Source organism: Arvicola amphibius, chromosome 2, assembly GCF_903992535.2.
Source record: "Arvicola amphibius chromosome 2, mArvAmp1.2, whole genome shotgun sequence".
NCBI classification, from domain to species: Eukaryota; Metazoa; Chordata; class Mammalia; order Rodentia; family Cricetidae; genus Arvicola; species Arvicola amphibius.
Window position 1 is genome coordinate 56,118,922 of NC_052048.2, and position 18,783 is coordinate 56,137,704.

Below are 18,783 nucleotides of genomic sequence, written 5' to 3' on the forward strand. Positions count from 1 at the left end.
AGAATGTGACTTGAGGGGGACTATGGTCCTCTGGTACCTGGATCTAATTTCCAGTCCTCAGAACTGAGATGATGCGCAGATGCTGCTTATTCCACTCAGTGCCTACATGGCAAACAGATCACTGACATGAACTGCACTCAGTTCTCAAAACAGGCAGGCATTCCACCAACAATGTGCCAGGAGATTCAGTGCCCGGTGACACTCGTGGATGATATCCTCATGGATGGCAGCCTCTCACTGCTCTTACACAGCAGAAGGGGTAAGCTGGCTTCTAGGTATTAACTCCACTCATAGTCTCTGTATGTGTGACCTAGTCACTTTTCAGTGTCCATGTTCCTAACACCATCGCCATGGAGCTAAGGATTTCAGTACATGAATCTGTGGAACATGGCACCTTGCTGCAACCACTTCTCCTCACTAGTCCCTGGCCACCTTCTGTTGTGGCTCAGGTGACCCTGCCTCTTCTAAGGTGGGTGGGCAGAAAATAGGGCACAGTACAGTAACCTGGGGTGAAGAACTCTCTCACAACTGGTAGCACTCAGAGCACACCAAGACTTCACTTGATGTTTGTAAAGATCATGACTATTCAAAGATCATGACTATTCACAAACCCTTTGACGTTCTCACACACAGGCATTTGCATACCAGATTATCTTTACGAGGCTTCACTCCAGTCTGTATGTCACAGGGTACTTGACAGTTTATAAGATGCTTTGTCCTTCATAGACGGCCATGTAGTTTACCAAGTGCTGTGCTGTTTAGGTAGAGCTGGTCTGAGAGGAGGCCTAGAAACCCTCCCTAGTTCACAGGGCACTCAGCAGCTCCCATTGTGACTTATCAGGGATGTGGCAATTTACAAAGGACTTTGTCTCTCACACATTTCACGACCATATGCAAGGTTCTCTGAGGTTCACTGAGCACATTACAGTTTACACAGCATTCAGTTTATGGGGCCAAGACTGTTTTTGAAACACTTTGGTCCCTGCAGAGTGCGGCTGCCTCTGGCTTTGATTGTCTCCTGTAAGAACAGCCCTAAAAAGGTTGTGTTCCATTCCTTCAGGGCAGGACTCTGAAAACAAAGGTCACAGTTGTACTGCAGCCTGGACTGACCCCTATTCAAAGCACATCCTTTTCCTTGCTGGCCCTCAGTTTCTCCTTCTGTAAAGTCTATGTGCTGTGCCAAGAGCTCCTGGCTCAGGGTCAGGGTCCTGGGTTGCTTTTCTGGACTCAGCTACCCACCCAGACTCTAGCAATACAGAGCAGAGAACTTGGAGTCTAGAGTTTCACATTCCTCTCCCTGATGACCATGCCATGTCCCACAGGCAGCAAAGGGCCACAAGATGTCACGGGCACACTTGCAAGTGTTACACAATTGCATATTTTGCTGCCACAAAAGAAAAAAAAAAAGACACCTGACCAAAATCTCCCCCACTGAGCTCCTGTAGCAACTAAGAACCGACTAATACTCTTTTTAATGTCCCCGTCTCTGCAGACAGTCTTCACAACCTGATTGTGAACTTTCAGCAACTTTTTGGAGGACTAAGGGCTCTTCTCCCTCCCCAAGCAGGTTTAACACCTCTTCCATGATTGGTCCTATTTTCCACTTTATTTGCATACCCACATTCAGCCAATAAGGGTCTAATCAGGTACCTAGTACATTCGGACGGTCCGGGGGATGAAGAGACAGAAGTGTTGCTAGAACCGAGGGAGGAAGAAGAAAAGGAAGACTTCAGGTTGGGCTCCAGCCAGTTGCTCATCTTCACTGAAGGAAGGCTGCCCTCACTGAAAGCAGCCTTTAAGATAGGCAGGGGAGCCGGGCGGTGGTGGCGCACGCCTTTAATCCCAGCACTCGGGAGGCAGAGGCAGGCGGATCTCTGTGAGTTCGAGGCCAGCCTGGTCTACAAGAGCTAGTTCCAGGACAGGCTCTAAAAAAGCTGCAGAGAAACCCTGTCTCGATAAACCAAAAAAAAAAAAAACAAAAAAAAAAAAAAAACAAAAAGATAGGCAGGGGACAGAATTGTTCCTATGCATGAAATTCATGGGAGCCAGCCTCCAGGACATGAGCAATAGCTGCAGGCAGGAGCACTCATTTCTGCCTCAGCCTCCGAGATGCTATACTTCCACTGCAGATGAGAATTCGTTCCTGAGCTGCTTCCAGCCTTCATGACCTGCTGCTCTTTGCGTTCCTGTTGTTTGACCAGCAGATTTGTTCTGCAAGGGACTGCTCTACATTAATGCCCTGAAGCCCTCCAAGAATTTTTAAGCTGTTAAACTTTTCAGAGCTGAAAGAGCTCTAAGAGGCTACCCTACCATCCTTCTGCTAGCAAGAATTCAAACCTGATCCATTTAAGTTGTCAAAACCTGTGTACCAACCTGTTTTAAGTTGTTTTTTTCCCATTTAAAATTGTTAGTCTCAAATTGCACTAAAGCAATAAACCAACCTCCTATTGGTTGTCTTCACTGTCTGGTCCACTTCATTCTTGAGGAAAGGAAGGATAAGAATCCAGGTGGATGGAGACAGGAAATGTTTCCACTAGCCATTTCACTGCTATATGGGGGGAGGGCTCATATACACACATTTCTGGGACTGCTGCAGGCTAAAGTCCCTTTGTGCTTCCAGGGGACAAACTGTTTTCTCTGTTTGGTCTGCTCTCCCATCCCCTTAGCCTCCCTGGAAATCTCACACTGCCCTAACCTGGTCCCTCTTATACCTAATCCTCACTGGAGTGTGAGCATGGCAGGGTAACACCTCTCTGCTCACAGACACAGGAAGTGGAGCCTGCAAACCACATGTGACCTCCCTTAGCTGTCCCCAACCCTAAAGAAGGAGGCAGGGGCTAAGTGTGAGTGTTGTGTGAAGGTGGACACAGTTTCATTCATGGATGCTCATGTGAGGACCACATTCTACATGTCTTCCCACTGAGGCTGTCTGCCTACAGACCTGCTGCACCCTCCCAATGAGGACCCAGAGGCTTGGGTGAGGGAGCTGAACTCTGGGCCCACAGATAAATTTTCATATACCATATCCTTTGTTGCATAGTTTTCCATAAACTCTAAGGTGGTCACAAGCACAGTGGGGGGGGGGGGGATAATTAGACTCCTCCCTATTTGTTCAAACTGTAAACAAATCCATCTTCTTTTGCTGTTTCTTAGTATCTTTTTGTTACAGGGATCTGAGTTCATGGACATAAATGCCCAGTAAGACCTAACATATCTCTGGCACATTAACTGTCAACAGCCCCTGGAACTCAGCTTTAACTCCCTGGACCTGCCAACGTCTGGTCTCCAGCCGGTCTACTCTCTTCTCTTGATGTTCTGAGTGATAGGGACTTAGAACACTCAGGATCTGTCTGTCCTGCTTATCCCCACACGCTCATCCTCTTCCAGCCAAAATATTGGGGTTACTTGGTGTGACCTTTATGGATTTTCCATTAATGTATCCCCAACCTCAGGGAGAAGCAGACCCCCCAAAAAAAACAAAAACAAAAACAAACAAACAAAAACCAACTCAGCTCTCTGGGGTGAACTGGCATCAAGACAGAAAGCTACAGCCAGGCATGGTGGTACACACCTTTAATCCCAGTACTTGGGAGACAGAGGCAGGTAGACAGATTTCTGAGCTTGAGGCTAGCCTGGACTACAGAACAAATTCCAGGACAGCCAGGGCTACACAGAGAAACCCTGTCTTGAAAAACCAACCAACCAACCAACCAACCAACCAAACAAACAAACAAACAACCAAACAACCAAACAAGATGAAAAATTGGCATGGGGGACTTAACTTGGTGCTATAGGGGTGCGCCACAGGTAGCTTAGGTCTGTGTATAGGTATTATAGATGACATTATCCTGGATTTCATCATTGTTTACCACTTACAGAGCTTGTTAACAAATATTCTTTTGTGAAATCCTTACAATCCTGCGAGACTGAATATTATCTTCATTGTAAAGGCAAAGAGTTAAAGATTTGGGAGTCCACCTGATCAGCCCACCTGACAGTCACCCAGATAATGCAAGGCAAAGGTGAGGCTCTAACCTTGTCTTAGGACACCCACCCTAGCAAGTTTCTCAGGAACCTGCACTGTGGAGCACAATGGAATCCAGAACCTGCCAGTCTTCCTCAAATGCAGCCTTTAGCATAAAGCCCAGGCTCCTCCTGGACTAGACTAGAGTGTCCTGAGCTCAGACTACCTTCTGCCATACACCAGAACTAGCCTGGAGATGCTTAGTAGGTGGCAGCACCTTAGTTGGATGCTGATACCTAAGCCTATTCCACCAATGACTGCCTGTGTCTATGGGACCCATCTGGCAATCCAATAGAACTAAGGTGAATGTGCACACAAGTTGGACCTTATGGGTGTTGACTGACCCTCCTGCCCACCCCAGACATATTAACACTATCTCTATCTGAGCAGGACATCGTGCAAACAAGCAGTGCCTTCTTTTCTCCACACAGCCCTTTCTCCAAACTTGCGACTCAAAGAGACAAACAGTACGACCTTGTTCACCTCTTCCTGCCTATTCTTCCTCTTCCTCTGTACGCCTGCAAAACCCTCCTTCTGTAGCTTTTGCCCAGGGGACTGTAGGAAGAGACTGAATTCTACTTTCCTGGCTCTGGCTCTCCCCCACCTCACTCCTTTGGGACTACCTGCTTTCCCACCCATGGCCTTCCCATAGCCCAAGTCCCCTGCCCCATTATCCCATCCTGTGTGATGCCTTGTCCAGTTTTACTTGAATTTGTAGTTGTCTGGCAGGAAGTAGCCCATCTTGCAATCCTGTCGAGCCCGGAAGATCTGTTTCAGTAGATTCTGCTTGCTGAAGCCATAGCCATTTAGGAGACAGCCCCCAAAAAGGAGCTTCCCCCCAGCAAACATCTGTTGGAAGATAGGAAAAGAAATGAAGTAAGAAACACTTCAGTGTATCAACATAGTGGCATGACTGATAATGACAGCCAAGTTCCAAGTCTTAGTAGGCCTGGCCTCAGGTCCCTCAGAGCTGGGATAGGACTTAGGCCTTTGACAGCATGGGAAAGTATGCTACCCTCCCTCAGCAACCCAGGGAGACATGATTGAGCCTAGCCCCTGCAAGGCCCTCCTGAGTCAGAGGGCAGCCCAACCTACCCAGTTTTTTTTTTTTTTTTTTTTTTTTTTTTTTTTTTTTTTTAGATTTATTTATTTAGTATACAACATTCTGCCTCGATGTATGCCTGCACGCCAGAGGAAGGCAACAGATCTCAGTACAGATGGTTGTGAGCCACCATGTGGTTGCTGGGAATTGAACTCAGGACCTCTGGAAGAGCAGCCAGTGCTCTTAACCTCTGAGCCATCTCTCCAGCCCCCTACCCAGTTTTTGACCCCTACTGGGGGCCTGTCAAATGTACACTTCATACCTTCAAGACTCCTACCCACCTACCTAGAGCTGTGTAGCCCCTTCTGCTTCAAACCCGCATAATAGGATGTACCATTCAGCTCATTTTATGGAATGGAGGTCTCATACCCTCTACTCCATTCTTCAACATGGACATCTGTCTAGAGATGGCTAGGCGGGGGTATTCATTATACCATTATTACGGGAAAAAGAAAAACAGGAAGAAGAAAGAGGGGAAAGAACCCAACTGTCCAACAAAAGCAGCAGGGTAGTGCTGACTCATTCAGTGGTAAAGATGCTGGTGCTGCAGACTGAAGATGTGGATGGTGCTCTGATTAGAAAGATGGTGCCCTAAAATATGTGTGTGGAGAAAGACAGCAAAGGCCAGATACTACAGTGTCAGTGTCAGGTGTGGCCTAGCAGGGCTCCAGAACCTAGTGCTGGATAGATGAGCAATATCCTGGGTGGCAGGAAGGTGTCATTATTTTCTAGAAGGCTGGAGAGATGGCTCAGTTGTAAAAGGCTAGGCTCACAAGCAAAAATATTTTCTAGATTGTATACACTATTTTTCAATAAACATACAAAGTTTTATAATATTTTAGTATAATTTAGTAAGAATCAGATGAATAGAATTTGACTTTCTGTGTTAATGTCACCCAACCCCTCCATCTCCTAGGATAGGGATGGGAGTCTATTGGGTGACTGTCAGGAAGTCCTGTTTTCTGGGCCTCAGTGTGGATGGGAGAAGATTGCTTTACCCCGCTCCCCAACATGGCTAAGACAGTAGTGGTTGGTGATGGATGTCTAGCCCTTTGCAGGGCCCCTGCTCACCAAAACCATCCCATGCACCACAGCAAACTTCTTCACCATTAGGGGTGGATCCTTCTGCAGGGGGCTGTCTATGTCATACCGCAGCAGACGATAAGGGTCAAGCCGGCACTGCCAAATAGAGATGTGGGAACTGGTCACCCTGATGCAAGAAGACATGCGTTAACTTCCCTGAAGCCATCACTGTCCTCAGAGGAGGTCTCCAGATCTGCTCTGGGCCCTCTGTGGAAGACGTTATCACTAGAGTGACCCTCCTGCATGTGACAGCACTAGGTTTGCCCTGGGATCTGTGGACTATGATGTCCCTCACTCTGGAATGGGAGTCCTGCCCTAAGTGGACCAGATTTAGAAAGCTATATTGCACAGCTCAGAGGAACTTTTCACCCCACCTCTCCCTGGCTGCCCCTCTTGACCCCTTTGTGGTATTCAGTCAGCCGTTGTGGGATGAGAGTATTAATGACCAGTTATTAGCCAGGGCAGAAGTCCAGTCTCTGTAAAGGCCAACACTACCCTCCATGCCTATCCACAGACTCACCGCCATTCTTTCCACCCCTTCCAACTACTTCAGGTCAGATCTGATGTAGGTGTGTCTTCTATCTATCTGATGATTTCATTGGTTAATTAATAAAGAAACTGCTTGGCCTGATAGGTTAGAACATAGGTGGGTGGAGTAGACAGAACAGGATGCAGGGAGTGAGGCAAGACACTTCAGGCAATTGCCCTGCCTCTCCTCTCTGGGACAGTCGCCACGAAGCCAGCCACCAGGTCAGATATGCTGAATCTTTCCCGGTAAGACACCACTTCGTGGTGCTACACAGATTATTAGAAATGGGTTAATCAAGATGTGAGAATTAGACAATAAGAGGCTGGAACTAATGGGCCAGGCAGTGTTTAAATGAATACAGTTTGTGTGTTGTTATTTTGGGGCATAAGCTAGCCAGGCGGCCGGGAGCTGGGTGGCAGGAACACAGCCCACCACTCATTACTACACAGATCTTGGCCCCATTCACACTGCTTGTGGCTGGAATAAGACACCTAAGCATTTTATTCCTTAGTGAACAATTAATAGCCCCCAGGTGAACTACAGCCAACTGAACATTGCCATGAGGAAACAGGTGAGCCCAGAGCAGGTTCTCAATGAACATTCTCTAAATTGAAGTAAGCTGGAAATGAATGCATGAAATAAATGTGGCTCTGTTGCAGGGCTGGGTGCAAGGCTTGTGGCTGGCTGCTCTCTTGAAAAGAGTCAAGAGAAGGGCCCTGGTGGGGAAGGGGACATCTTATTTTAGAAGGGCCCTAAATGCTGAGTTCCTGGAACAGGCTGGCAGGCAGCACTCCTAGAAAGAACAGTTAAGAAGGAGTATTCAGGCAGACCCCTACCCCAAGTTTCCCACACAAATTCAGAACTCTGCAACAGTGGGGTGGGAGTGGGGGGTGGGGTGAGGGTGGGGTGCTGGGAGTAGGGCAGGGATAATGCAACAGGCTTTAGGAGAAAAGCAGTTTAGAAGAAGTCACCTAGCTCACATGTCCACATGAGTCTGGGGGCTTCTCCAATACTGTTTTAAATGAAGGCACACTCAGGATGATGAGGCTGGGCTTAGGAACAACTCTAGAGGGAGGAGGTTCCCTGTGCCATAAATCTTGTACTCCAATACCTCTTAGACAAATTGGGACCCCCTGAGCATTCTAGGCTGCTCTTTCTGAGCCAAAGAGACAGAAGTCACACTTTCCAGAGCTGTCCTGCCATGGCCCTTTCCAAGACCTCTGTAGCTGCAGTCATACTGAGAATTCCTTCAGGGACTGGCTCATGCTGAACCAGCAATAGGTGCCCATAGCCTGGCACAAGTCCAGCATATAGAGGAACTTGGGGACAGTCCACAAACATATCCTGAACTGCAAGAACATGCGTAGTGGGCACTGTCTTTGCCCTGAACATTCACACCAGTTGTGGACACAAACTGTGCTAAGTGCTCTGAAAGAAAAGGACTGTGTCTTGACCTTGTCTCAAAAGTTAGAAGAAGCACCTGCTCTGATGTGGTGACATTCATCCTGGTAGAGAAGAATGAGCAGAAGAGAGAAGATGGGACAAAATGCTGCAGATAGAAAGGGGAGTGTATGCCAAGGCCCAGGAAAGAAAAGGAACTGTCAGACACCCAACCCATCCTCATACAGTGGGGGTTATATTTGGTCCTTCTCTCTGTCCCTGGCCCAAGGGTCTCCTCACTGGATCCTGAACCAACCTGGTTGCAGGGTGATGAACGGCCCTGCTGCCGATGGTTATACAGTGTGTCCAGCAGCCATTGCAGCTGTGCAGTATTGTTGGGATTCTGGCTTGACATTATCCCGAATACCAGCACTTGGTTGGGGTCTCGGGGTGCAGACAGGAAGCGCTCTAGTTCCAAGTCAGACACCAGGGGTGCCTTCACAATACACTTGCAGCCAGCCCGGATGTCTTCCTTGCGAATGAGCCTCCGCAGCACCAGTGGGCAGTCATAGGGTGAGGCGGCCCATCTGGTGGGGCTGCGTACTTCTCCCGGCTTCCCTCTACAAAGGGGAACACAGTGATAGGAGCATGTGAGCATAGGCTTCAACCTATGACCCTACAGTTCTTGTTTCTAGACAGAAAGAGGCCCACTGCAGTGCCAGGGCTGTAGGCAGATCCTGGTCCAGGCCCTCAGGGGAGGGACCCCTCACCACGCCAGGCCTCGATTTCCTCATGTGCCAAAGGAGGCATAAGAAGTTATCAACTGACATTTCAGTCATCCATGATTCTCACTCCACACCCCACATTTTACCAGTCCCACCCACAAGCCTCTTCCCCAGTTTGACAGATCCATATTTGTTGTAGAATATTGTTTTAAGATGTGTTACATTTGTTTATGATGTGGAACATTTGTTTAATGATGCAAAGATGTGGAACATTCTTTTATGTTGCATTTGTTTAACTCTGTGAAGCTGTGATACTTTGCCTGTCTAAAACACCTGATGGTCTGATAAAGAGCTGAACAGCCAATAGTGAGGCAGGACAAAGGAAAGGCAGGACTGGCAGGCAGACAGAATAAATAGGAGGAGAAATCTTTGAGGAGAGTAGGAGGAGCAAGAGAACAAGGAGAAAAGAAGGGGACTAGCCACACAGCCAGACATGGAATAAGAAGGAAAGGAAAGATATAGAGAAACAGAAAAAGGTAAAAGTCCAGAGGCAAAAGGTAGATGGTATAATTTAAGAACAGTTGGCTAGAAATAAGTCAAGCTAAGGCCAGGCATTTATAAGTAATACTAAGCCTCTGTGTGTATTTGGGTGCTGGGAGGCAAGCCCCCCAAAAGGCCAAAGAATAAAAAGTAATAAAACAACCAATTACACAGAATCTAACTGCCCTCCACTACCCCCAACACAGTCCAGCCTCCAATCATTTAAGTAGTTCCTAGGGGTTTACACTTCCCTCCCTGATCTCTCTTGGACCCACTAAGGGATTCTGTCGGAATCTGAATCATCCTCTGCAGCCCTTCCTGGGCTTTCTAGCTTAATTTTAGGTAAGGCAGCAGCAGGCTGTACCGGATCCTCAAGCCCCTCATGCTCTCAGGTACTCTCACCGTGCCCCCAGGTAGTCTCGCATGGCCAGACTGACTTCCGCCTTTGCTTGTTCCCTCTCGTCATCTTTACATCTATTGAAATGTTGCCTTCCTGTTGACTTTCTAAGCACCCCATTGAATGTTTCCATCTCAGCACTCTTTCTTGCCTATTTTCTTTCTCTCAAGCATTGCTTACTTTTTAACATACTATATATCCCCCCTTATTTTCATTATTATACTTTTCTATCCCACTACAAATACCAAGAGATTAGCTACCTGCAGTATTTCAATTGGTGGAATACAATAGGAACACGTGGCAAATCAAAGATGCAATGGAAATTCAGTCAGCGCTCCAGCATTTATCAGCTACCTGCTATGTGCTGACATAGCAGCATAGTGCTTAGTCTAAATAAGCACCAGTAGATGTAAAGTACTCCTTTTTTTACTCCTTTCATTATTGCCGTCTTACACATTTAATATTTTACAGGCTCTATGGCCCTCGAATAGGCATTTCCATGGTTAAGTTTATAGAAACCCCACAGAATAGGCAGGACAGAAACTTCTATTACCATTTACAGGTCAAAATACAGTAGGCTCCCTCCCATGGGTAGCCCAAGCTCAATGAAGTCTTTAAATTAGCAAGGCCTCAGGCAAATCGGAATCAAGTCACCCTAAAATAAGAGCAATGCCATGAGTCATCACTTGTTATGTTTGTCTTACATATATTCGTTTTATTTCATGTGTATTTTCCTTGCATGTAAGTGTGTGCACAGTGCACAGAAGAAGCCATCAGATCACCTGAAACTGGAGGCTGAGGTGGTGTGAACTGCCATATGAGTACTAGGACTCAAGCCTGGGTCGGCTACAAGAGCAACAAGCACTCTTAACTAATTAGCCATCTCTCCAGCTACTTCTTTATTTTTCAAGACAGGGTTTCTCTGTGTTGCAGCCCAGGTTGTCCTGACTTATCTTATTTTTCTGACAGCATCTTGCCAGGTATCCCAGGCTGGCTTTGAACTCATGGTAATCCTTCTGCCTCAGCCTCCTTTGTGCTGCGACTATACCCATACACTATCATACCTAGTTTTACAATTTAAAATTCTTCAGAGGAAATTTAAATTCACTGACCAAAGCTAGTAAGTGAATCTGTTTGTGGAAGATGGGTGGAGCACACATTTAGTGTACATGAGGTCCTGGATTTGACCCACAACACCAAGTAAATAATAAAAATAAAGTGGAGTATCTCTTGTTTAAGAACCTAAACATCCATGGGGAATCTTGAATATATTCACCATAATTTATACCAGAGATATTCAAAGTGATTAAGGCTTTTAATGTGGGAGAATTTGACTTTATAATTTCTTACAATTTGTAATAGTGAAAATAGAACAAATTATTCTGAATTTTGGAGCAAGGAAGCCTTTTGCAAGCAATTTAAAAGTCCAGAACTCAAACTGGGTATGGTGATATAGATTTGTAAACCCAATTCTTGGGAGATAGAGGCAGGAGGACCAGAAGTTCAAGGTCATTCTCAACTACATATGGAGTTCTAGGCCTTGTCTGGGCTAGAAACCCTGTTTCAAATGATCAAACAAAGCAAACAAAGCAAAGAGAAAAGACCTTTGGGGTAAAAGTACAAAATGCAAAGAAGAAACTGAGGCAGGAACTCCTTCCCCAGCTATAGCGAGTAGTAGGTTGCTATGTGAAGGCCTGGGAGTGTATTAGAAAAGCCAACATTTGGGGCTGGACAGATAGCTCAGTGAGTGAAGTGCTCACTGTGCAAGCATAAGACCTAAGTTTGTGTTCCTAGCATACATGTAAAAAGCTGGGCATGGCAGGGCACATATGTAACTCCAGTGCTGGAGGTGGGCAGAGATAGAGAGATGCCAGGGTCTTGCTGGCCAGCCAGTCTAGCTGAACTACAAACTCCAAGTTTAGTGAGAAACCTTTTCTCAGAAAGTAAGGTGAACAATGGTAAAGACACTGAAGTCAATTTACATTGGCCTCCACATGTATACTCATAGATAAGTACGTCCACATATAGCGCGCGCGCACACACACACACACACACACACACACACACACACACACACGCGCGCGCGCGCGCGCGCACACACACACGCATGCATACACACACACGCATGCATACACACGCACGCGCACACACATGCATTAACATCTGATGAAATGAGGACAAAGTGATGAACAATCAATTTACCTACAAGGATTCAGAATGAGTTCTTAAAACTTTGGAAAAAGAGAAGTCACCAAAATGAGCAGAGCAGAACATCAAAACTATTCTTCTACTAGAGGTGGCAACAACGTTGGGGAAAGAGAGAGGGAGGGAGGGAGACTGGGCAAGTATGTATATAGACAAACTGACCAAAACCAATCAAAACGAACTTAAATAAAGCTCAGGAACCAGAAACTGCCAAGCGTTGGGACAAGGAAGCTGGTATCTCTCTGCCACTCCTATTCCTAGCTTGTGTGCTGTTATAAGGTGGGCAATGTGGACTCAGGCTCAAACAATTGTGGCTGGGTGGCTGACCTGTCTGGGTTCCCTAAGGGATTATCTCAGGACCTGCCTTGAGCAGTCCCAGCAAAAAATTGTTGAAAGCACTTGTCGTGGTCAGTTTTAACTATCAACTTGACACCAGAGAAGAGAAAGCCTCAGAATGGCCTGCGCATGTCTGCGGGGATTTTTCTTTATTGCCAATTGATGTGGATGAGCCCAGCCCATGGTGGTTGGTGCCATCTCTAGGCAAGTTGTTTTGGGTTGCCCATGAGAGGTAACTGAGTAAGCCAAGGGAAACAGGTCAGTAAGCAAGGTCCCTCCATGGTATCTGCTTCTGTTCCTGTCTTCCTTCAGAAATGAACTATACCTGTATGCCAAATAAATCCTTTCCTCCCTATGGTGGTTTGAAGGAAAATAGCTTCCACATGGAGTGGCACTATGGAGGTGTGACTTTGTTGGAGTAGATGTGGCTTTATTGGAGAAAGTGTGTCACTGTGTCTGGGGAGAGATACTGTGAGATCTCCTGTGCTCATGCTACACTCAGTGTGGTACACAGTTCACTTCCTGTTTCCTGTGGATCGAGATGTAGAACTCTCAGCTCCTTCTCCAGCACCATGTCTGCCTGCATGCAGCCATGTCCTGTCATGACGATAATGGACTAAAATTCTAAAACTGTAAGTCACCCCAATTAAATGTTTTCCTTTATATGAGTTGCTGTGGTCATGGTGTCTCTTCACCGCAATAGAAACCCCCAGTTTTATTTTGGTCAGTGCTTATTACAGCAACAATGAGAGTTAACTAGAACACATGCAAAGGCAAAAAAATATCAGACATTACTTCTTGTGCAAAGGAAAACACATGGGCATAGACAAAAAAAGAAAAAGAAAAAAGAAAGCCCCAGTAGGAAAAAAAAAAACAAAAGATGAAAGAAGGAGGTAGATGGCAAAATGGAAAATATATTTAAAGCCTCTCAGGTACACTGGAGGATAGAGGTGTCAGGTTGGGAGAGATCCAAGAACACCCTCATCTTTCACCTCTGGAGCTATGCAAATACAGAGTGATAAAGTTGATACACAGTTGTGGATGCCCTGGGCAAAGGCTGAAAGAAGTAATGCCCCAACACAGAGCTATCCGTAACAGCAAAAATGTTCTGGGCCTTAGCTTCAGGGGCTCTCAGGTTAAATCACTAGCTGAACACCAGTAACTGTGAGCAATAAAGGACGCTGCCCTTGCAAAAAGAGTTTGTAAAAGTTGCTAAACAAACAAATCCAACACGAGGAACCCCAGGGAAAAAGAGTTGGTCTTCAATGGCTACTATATTTAAAATGATCAGTTTTCAAGAAAAGGTTATAAGGAATATACAAAAAAACACTTAGAAGAAATTGCTCCTTAGGAGACTTAGATATTAGACTTTCTAGAAAAGGGGCTTAAGTTAACTTTTAGATATACTCAAAGCAAGCCAAGGAACAAGAACCAAGGAACCCAGAAGAACAGTGTCTCATCAAACATAGGAAATCAATAGAGGCAGAAATTAAAATATAACAAAACAAAACTAGAACTGAATGCACAATAGCTGAAATGAAAAATTCACATTGAATCTCAGCAACAGAGAGCCAGCAACATGAAGACAGTAAGAGTAGTAGAGTAGACTCTTTACAGACAAACTGTTAAGAGAAAGGCAGGTGTGTGTGGTGGCACTGCAAACCCAGTATTCAAGAGGCTTAAAATAGGAGAATTAAACAGTTCCAGGCCAGCCTGAGCTATATTCTGAGACCCTGTCTCAAAGAACAATACAGTAACAACATCACACACACACACATAAACACACACACACACACACACACACACACGCACACATGTGCACGTGCAAGCGCGCTCATGCACATGCCCCCCTCCCCACAAAGAGAACCTTGAGAGGAAAAGGAGAGAAGCAACCCACTACATTTAGAGATAAGTTGACAGCAAATAAATAAATAATATATAGAAATCTTAATAGAACCATGATCTATGCTCTAATACATGTTCTCCATAGGGATGCATTTTAGATTCAAATATACAACTAAGTCGAAAATGATAGGCTGGAATAATGCATATCAATTAAATAATATTTAGGAAATAAGGGGTAGTTATACTAATACCAGAAAAAATATAAGTAAAAAATAATTATAGGCTGGGACCAGAATGAACTATTCTTGCTGAAGATCCAAGTTTGGTTCCCAGCACCATACTGGATGGTTCCAGGAGATCTGACACCCTCTTCTTGCCTCCACAAGCACCTGTCCTCATGAGCGCGCACACACACACACACACACACACACACACACACACACACACAAATAATAAATGAAACTAAAAAATGATATTAAAGAAAAGAAAAGCATGACAATGGAGAGAAGTTATTCCATTTGGAAACACAGTGATTATATCTCTATGTATGGACCAGGCTGTCCTAAATACATGAAGCATACATAAGAAGTGGCAGAAGTGAGGAGATAGCACTCGAGATCCTACAGACATTAAGGTGGTCATATGAGCTCAGGCAGTAATGGCACTGGCCAGAAGCTTGACAACCTGAGCTCAATCCCTGGGACCCACCCATTCACATGGAGGAAAGAGAGCGCCTACCTCAGCAAGACCCCACCTGTCCTCTTACCTCCCTTGTATACCAGTTACTAGTGATTATGCACAAATACCAAATAAACATAAAAAGTTTTCAAAAGAAGTTTCCGAGGGAAAACTAGGAATGACTCCATGTCTATAAATCCAATAACTTGGATGACTAATCCCCTTAAAGACATGAATTACTAAACATTCATTCAAGAAAAAAAAACAAGTAGCCTAACTAGTTCCATATTTACAAAAACAATTTTGTTTTTAAAAACTTCCCTACAAAGGAGACTCTGAGTAAGATGGTTTCTGGTAAATCTTAACAAACCTTTAAAGGACAAAACCTGGATCCAACACAAATAAAGGAGATATACTTCCCAATTCATTTTTTAAAAGTCAGTATTGCTCTAGTAAGTCAGACAATACCATTACCAGAAAAGAAAAACTATTCATGAAGAACCCTTACAAGTATATATGCAAAAGCTTCAACAAAATCTTAGCAAGTTGTACCCAGAAATACAGGGAAAGAAACCTTTATAATTGAAAGAAGTTTATCCAGAAATACAAGGCTGCTTCTATATTTGAAAGTCATGTTAATAAAACAGTACAGAAAGAGACCCACACAAATATGACCCACCGTTTTTCTTTAGAATGGTGCAAAGACAAGTTAATGAAGAAAAGTATCTATTTTTTTAAATGTGGAAACAAATATATAGCCACGTGTAAAACCAACAGATTTCAAATCATACACTGTATCTTATACAAAATTATCTCAAAATGAACGCAGTGTGAAACATAATCTAGGAGTTGGGGAAACGGTTCAATAAAGTAAAAGTGTTTGTTGCACAAGCACCAAGACCTGAGTTAAAATCCCCAACACCTAAATAAAAAGCAGGGCATGACCACAAGTTTCTATAGCCACAGGCTATGAGAGAATGGAGACAAGATTGCTAGGACTTGCTGAATGGCAGAGCAACTCAGAGCTCAGTGAGAAACCCTGTTCCAAGGAAATAAGGCAGAGAATCATAGAGTATTCACTGATAGGGCATTCAATGTCCCCCGAGTGTGCATATGTACACACACACACACACACACACACACACACACACACCATTTTTTTTAGACAGAGAAAGAAGATCAACACTATCACTGGTAAGAACGCGGAGCAGGTGGAGCAGCTGGAGAACTGGAGCTCTCATACACTGCTGCTGGGAGCTGAGCTTGCTGGTACGACTGGAAGACCAATCATCTATACAGGGAGCAGAGCATATCTATACACACTCTGGTTTTGTGCCTTGGCATTTGATGATCACATAAAAGACAAATGCCTACAGCAGCACAATTTTGCAGCACAACAGCCACAAACAACCAAACACCTATGTCATTAGAATGCATGGTCTGTGGCATGATCCCAGAATAAATTGTTATATAGTGAAGAGAGAGAACAAATGAATGCTGTGCACAGGACATTGGTAAATGTCAATTCATAACGATGAATGAAAACACCACAAACCAAGAAAACAAACCACACACATCCATTCACATAAAGTTAGAACAAAAGCTAATCTGTAGTGTTCACAATGTTTGGCCTGGGGAGAAAGGAAGCAAAGACTGGATTGGCATAAAGGAACTTCTAGGGAGTGGGTAAGGGTCTGTTCCTGACTTGGTGGCTACAGGGTCTGTGCACTTGAGCTATGTGGGCAGAATTTTCTCATTCTTTTGTGTAAATTTCATATATATATGTTTTTTGAGACAGGGTTTCGCTGTAGTTTTGGAGCCTGACCTGGAACCAGCTCCTGTAGACCAAGCTGGCCTTGAACTTACAGAGATCCACCTGCCTCTGCCTCCTGAGTGCTGGGATTAAAGGTGTGCGCCACCACTGCTTGGCTCAATTTCATATTTTAAAATATATACTTTAAATTATACATGTCTATTTGTGAACATGCATGTGCCATTGCACACATGCATGTGGAAGTCAGAGGACAACTGTTTGTGGGACTCAGCTCTCTTCTTCTACCATGTAAATTCCTAGGGATTGAACTCAGGTCATCAAATTTGATAACACAGCCCCTTACCCACTGAGGCATCTCACCAGCCCCAATATACATATTTTAAGCTTTTAAAATAAAAACAGATAAATCTAATGAGGTTCCATTTTCACATATGGGATGGCACCTCTAGCATAGTAAGGCGACTTGATTAGCCTCCTGCTTGCTCCTGTGTGCTCAACTAATATCATGGCTTTATTCTTTAAAAAAAGATTTTTTAAAAATTACATCAATTGTGCGTGTGTATTTGTGCCACAGCAGAATATAAGAGTAAAACTTTTAGGAGTCAGGTGCCTCCTACCATGTGGGTCTCAGGGGTCAAATTCATGATTTTGGACTTGGCAGCGATTACCTGTACTTGCCCGCCCCACGGCCTCCTTTGTGACATCCCAGCCACACTGCTCTCACTCACACCAAGCTTGTTCTTGTCTCCTGGGGCTCTGTGATGTTCCTTTATCACATCTGTTTGGGTGGCTTGTTTCTCATCCTTCACTTTTCATTTGAAATATCACTTTAGAACAGCTTTCCTGACCCTCTTATTGAAGGCAGCCTTGCCAGTCTACTCCACAGCCACTCTGTTCTAAGAATGGGCTAGTCTTTTCTACAGTGGACCGGGAAGTAAGTATCCCACCCTTCAGAGGCCTGATGGGCTCTGTCACGAGGACTCTGCATTTTCATGCTATGGAGTAGCATCTATGGATGGTGGGAAATGGTGGACATGGTTGTGTTCCAATAGAATATCATCAACAAATACTAATGAGTTTCCTCTCATTTCATGTGTCATAAAATAGCCTTCTTTTGGTTCCACCCATAGCATTTAAAAATAGATAAAAAATTAGGCATCCAGGCTAGATTTGGCCCATGACCAGTCTCTTTTATGTCACACTGTTCTAAACCTTTTCTTATTAGCCCAGTGGTGATGTGGGATGCCCTTCTTTATGCCGTGAATAGGTTTTATTACAGTTGGTTAATAAAAAAGCTGATTTGGTCAATATCCAGGCAGAATAGAGCCAGGCAGGAAATTCAAGCAAAAATAAAGGGAAAAGGAAGGCAGAGTCAGAGAGACGACAACAGCTGTTGAAGGAGTAAGATGCCAGAGTATTACTGGTAAGTCACTGGGCATGTGGCAATGCATAGATTATTAGAAATGGGTTAATTTATATGTAGAGCTAGCCAGTAAGTAGTCTGAGCCACCAGTCAAACAGTCTGATGTTGTGGAATTCCCCTCTGTATGCTGTGAATATGTTTTATTACCATTGGTTAATAAAGAAGCTGCTTTGGGCCTATGGCAGGGCAGAATAGAGTAAGGTAGGAATTCCAAACAGATAGAGGAGGAAAGAAGGCAGAGTCAGAGAGATGCCAAGTAGCTGCCAAAGGAGACAGATGCTGTTCAGAACCTTACAGGTAAACCAGGAGTCTCATGGTAAAATACAAAATAATGTAAATGGGTTAATTTAAGATATAAGAGCTAGTTAATGATATGCTTAAGTGATTGGCTAAGCAATGTTTTAGTTAATATAGTTTCTGTGTGATTATTTCCAGTCTGGGTGGCCAGGAAATGAACAGCAGCCTCCGTCTACAAATTGGCGCCCAACATGGTTATTTGAGAACTGTCAGACTAAAGAGAAACCTCCAGTTATACCATGGCCACCTGGAATGACATCATTTTTGGGTTAGTGAGATGGCTTATCAGGTAAAGATGCTGTGACTGACAACTCGGATTCAATCTCTGGAGCGCACACAGTGGGAGGAGAAAACCAACTCCCTTGAGGTATCCTTTGATCTCTACATGTAGTCTATGGCTTGTGTATACCCATATACATACAAATACATAAATAAATAAATTTTC

The 18,783-nt window shown here is 44.5% G+C and overlaps 1 protein-coding gene across 4 annotated transcripts in view; it reads right to left on the reverse strand.

Moving 5' to 3' along the window:
- C2H3orf20 (chromosome 2 C3orf20 homolog) overlaps positions 1-18,783 on the reverse strand; it is a 71,791-nt gene that overhangs the window by 10,805 nt on the left and 42,203 nt on the right. For 3 of the 4 annotated variants that reach the window (XR_005284190.1, XM_038317925.1, XM_038317924.1), the window contains 3 exons: positions 8,435-8,738; positions 6,198-6,305; positions 4,731-4,873 (listed from right to left, as the gene is read on the reverse strand). Coding sequence is in view for 2 of the 4 variants with exons in the window: in XM_038317925.1 (XP_038173853.1) it covers positions 4,731-4,873; positions 6,198-6,305; positions 8,435-8,738 (555 nt within the window). In the remaining 2 variants the exon portion in view is untranslated. Of the gene's footprint in view, positions 1-4,730; positions 4,874-6,197; positions 6,337-8,434; positions 8,739-18,783 lie in introns of those variants that run through there. The other variant, XR_005284191.1, reaches the window with a different exon arrangement.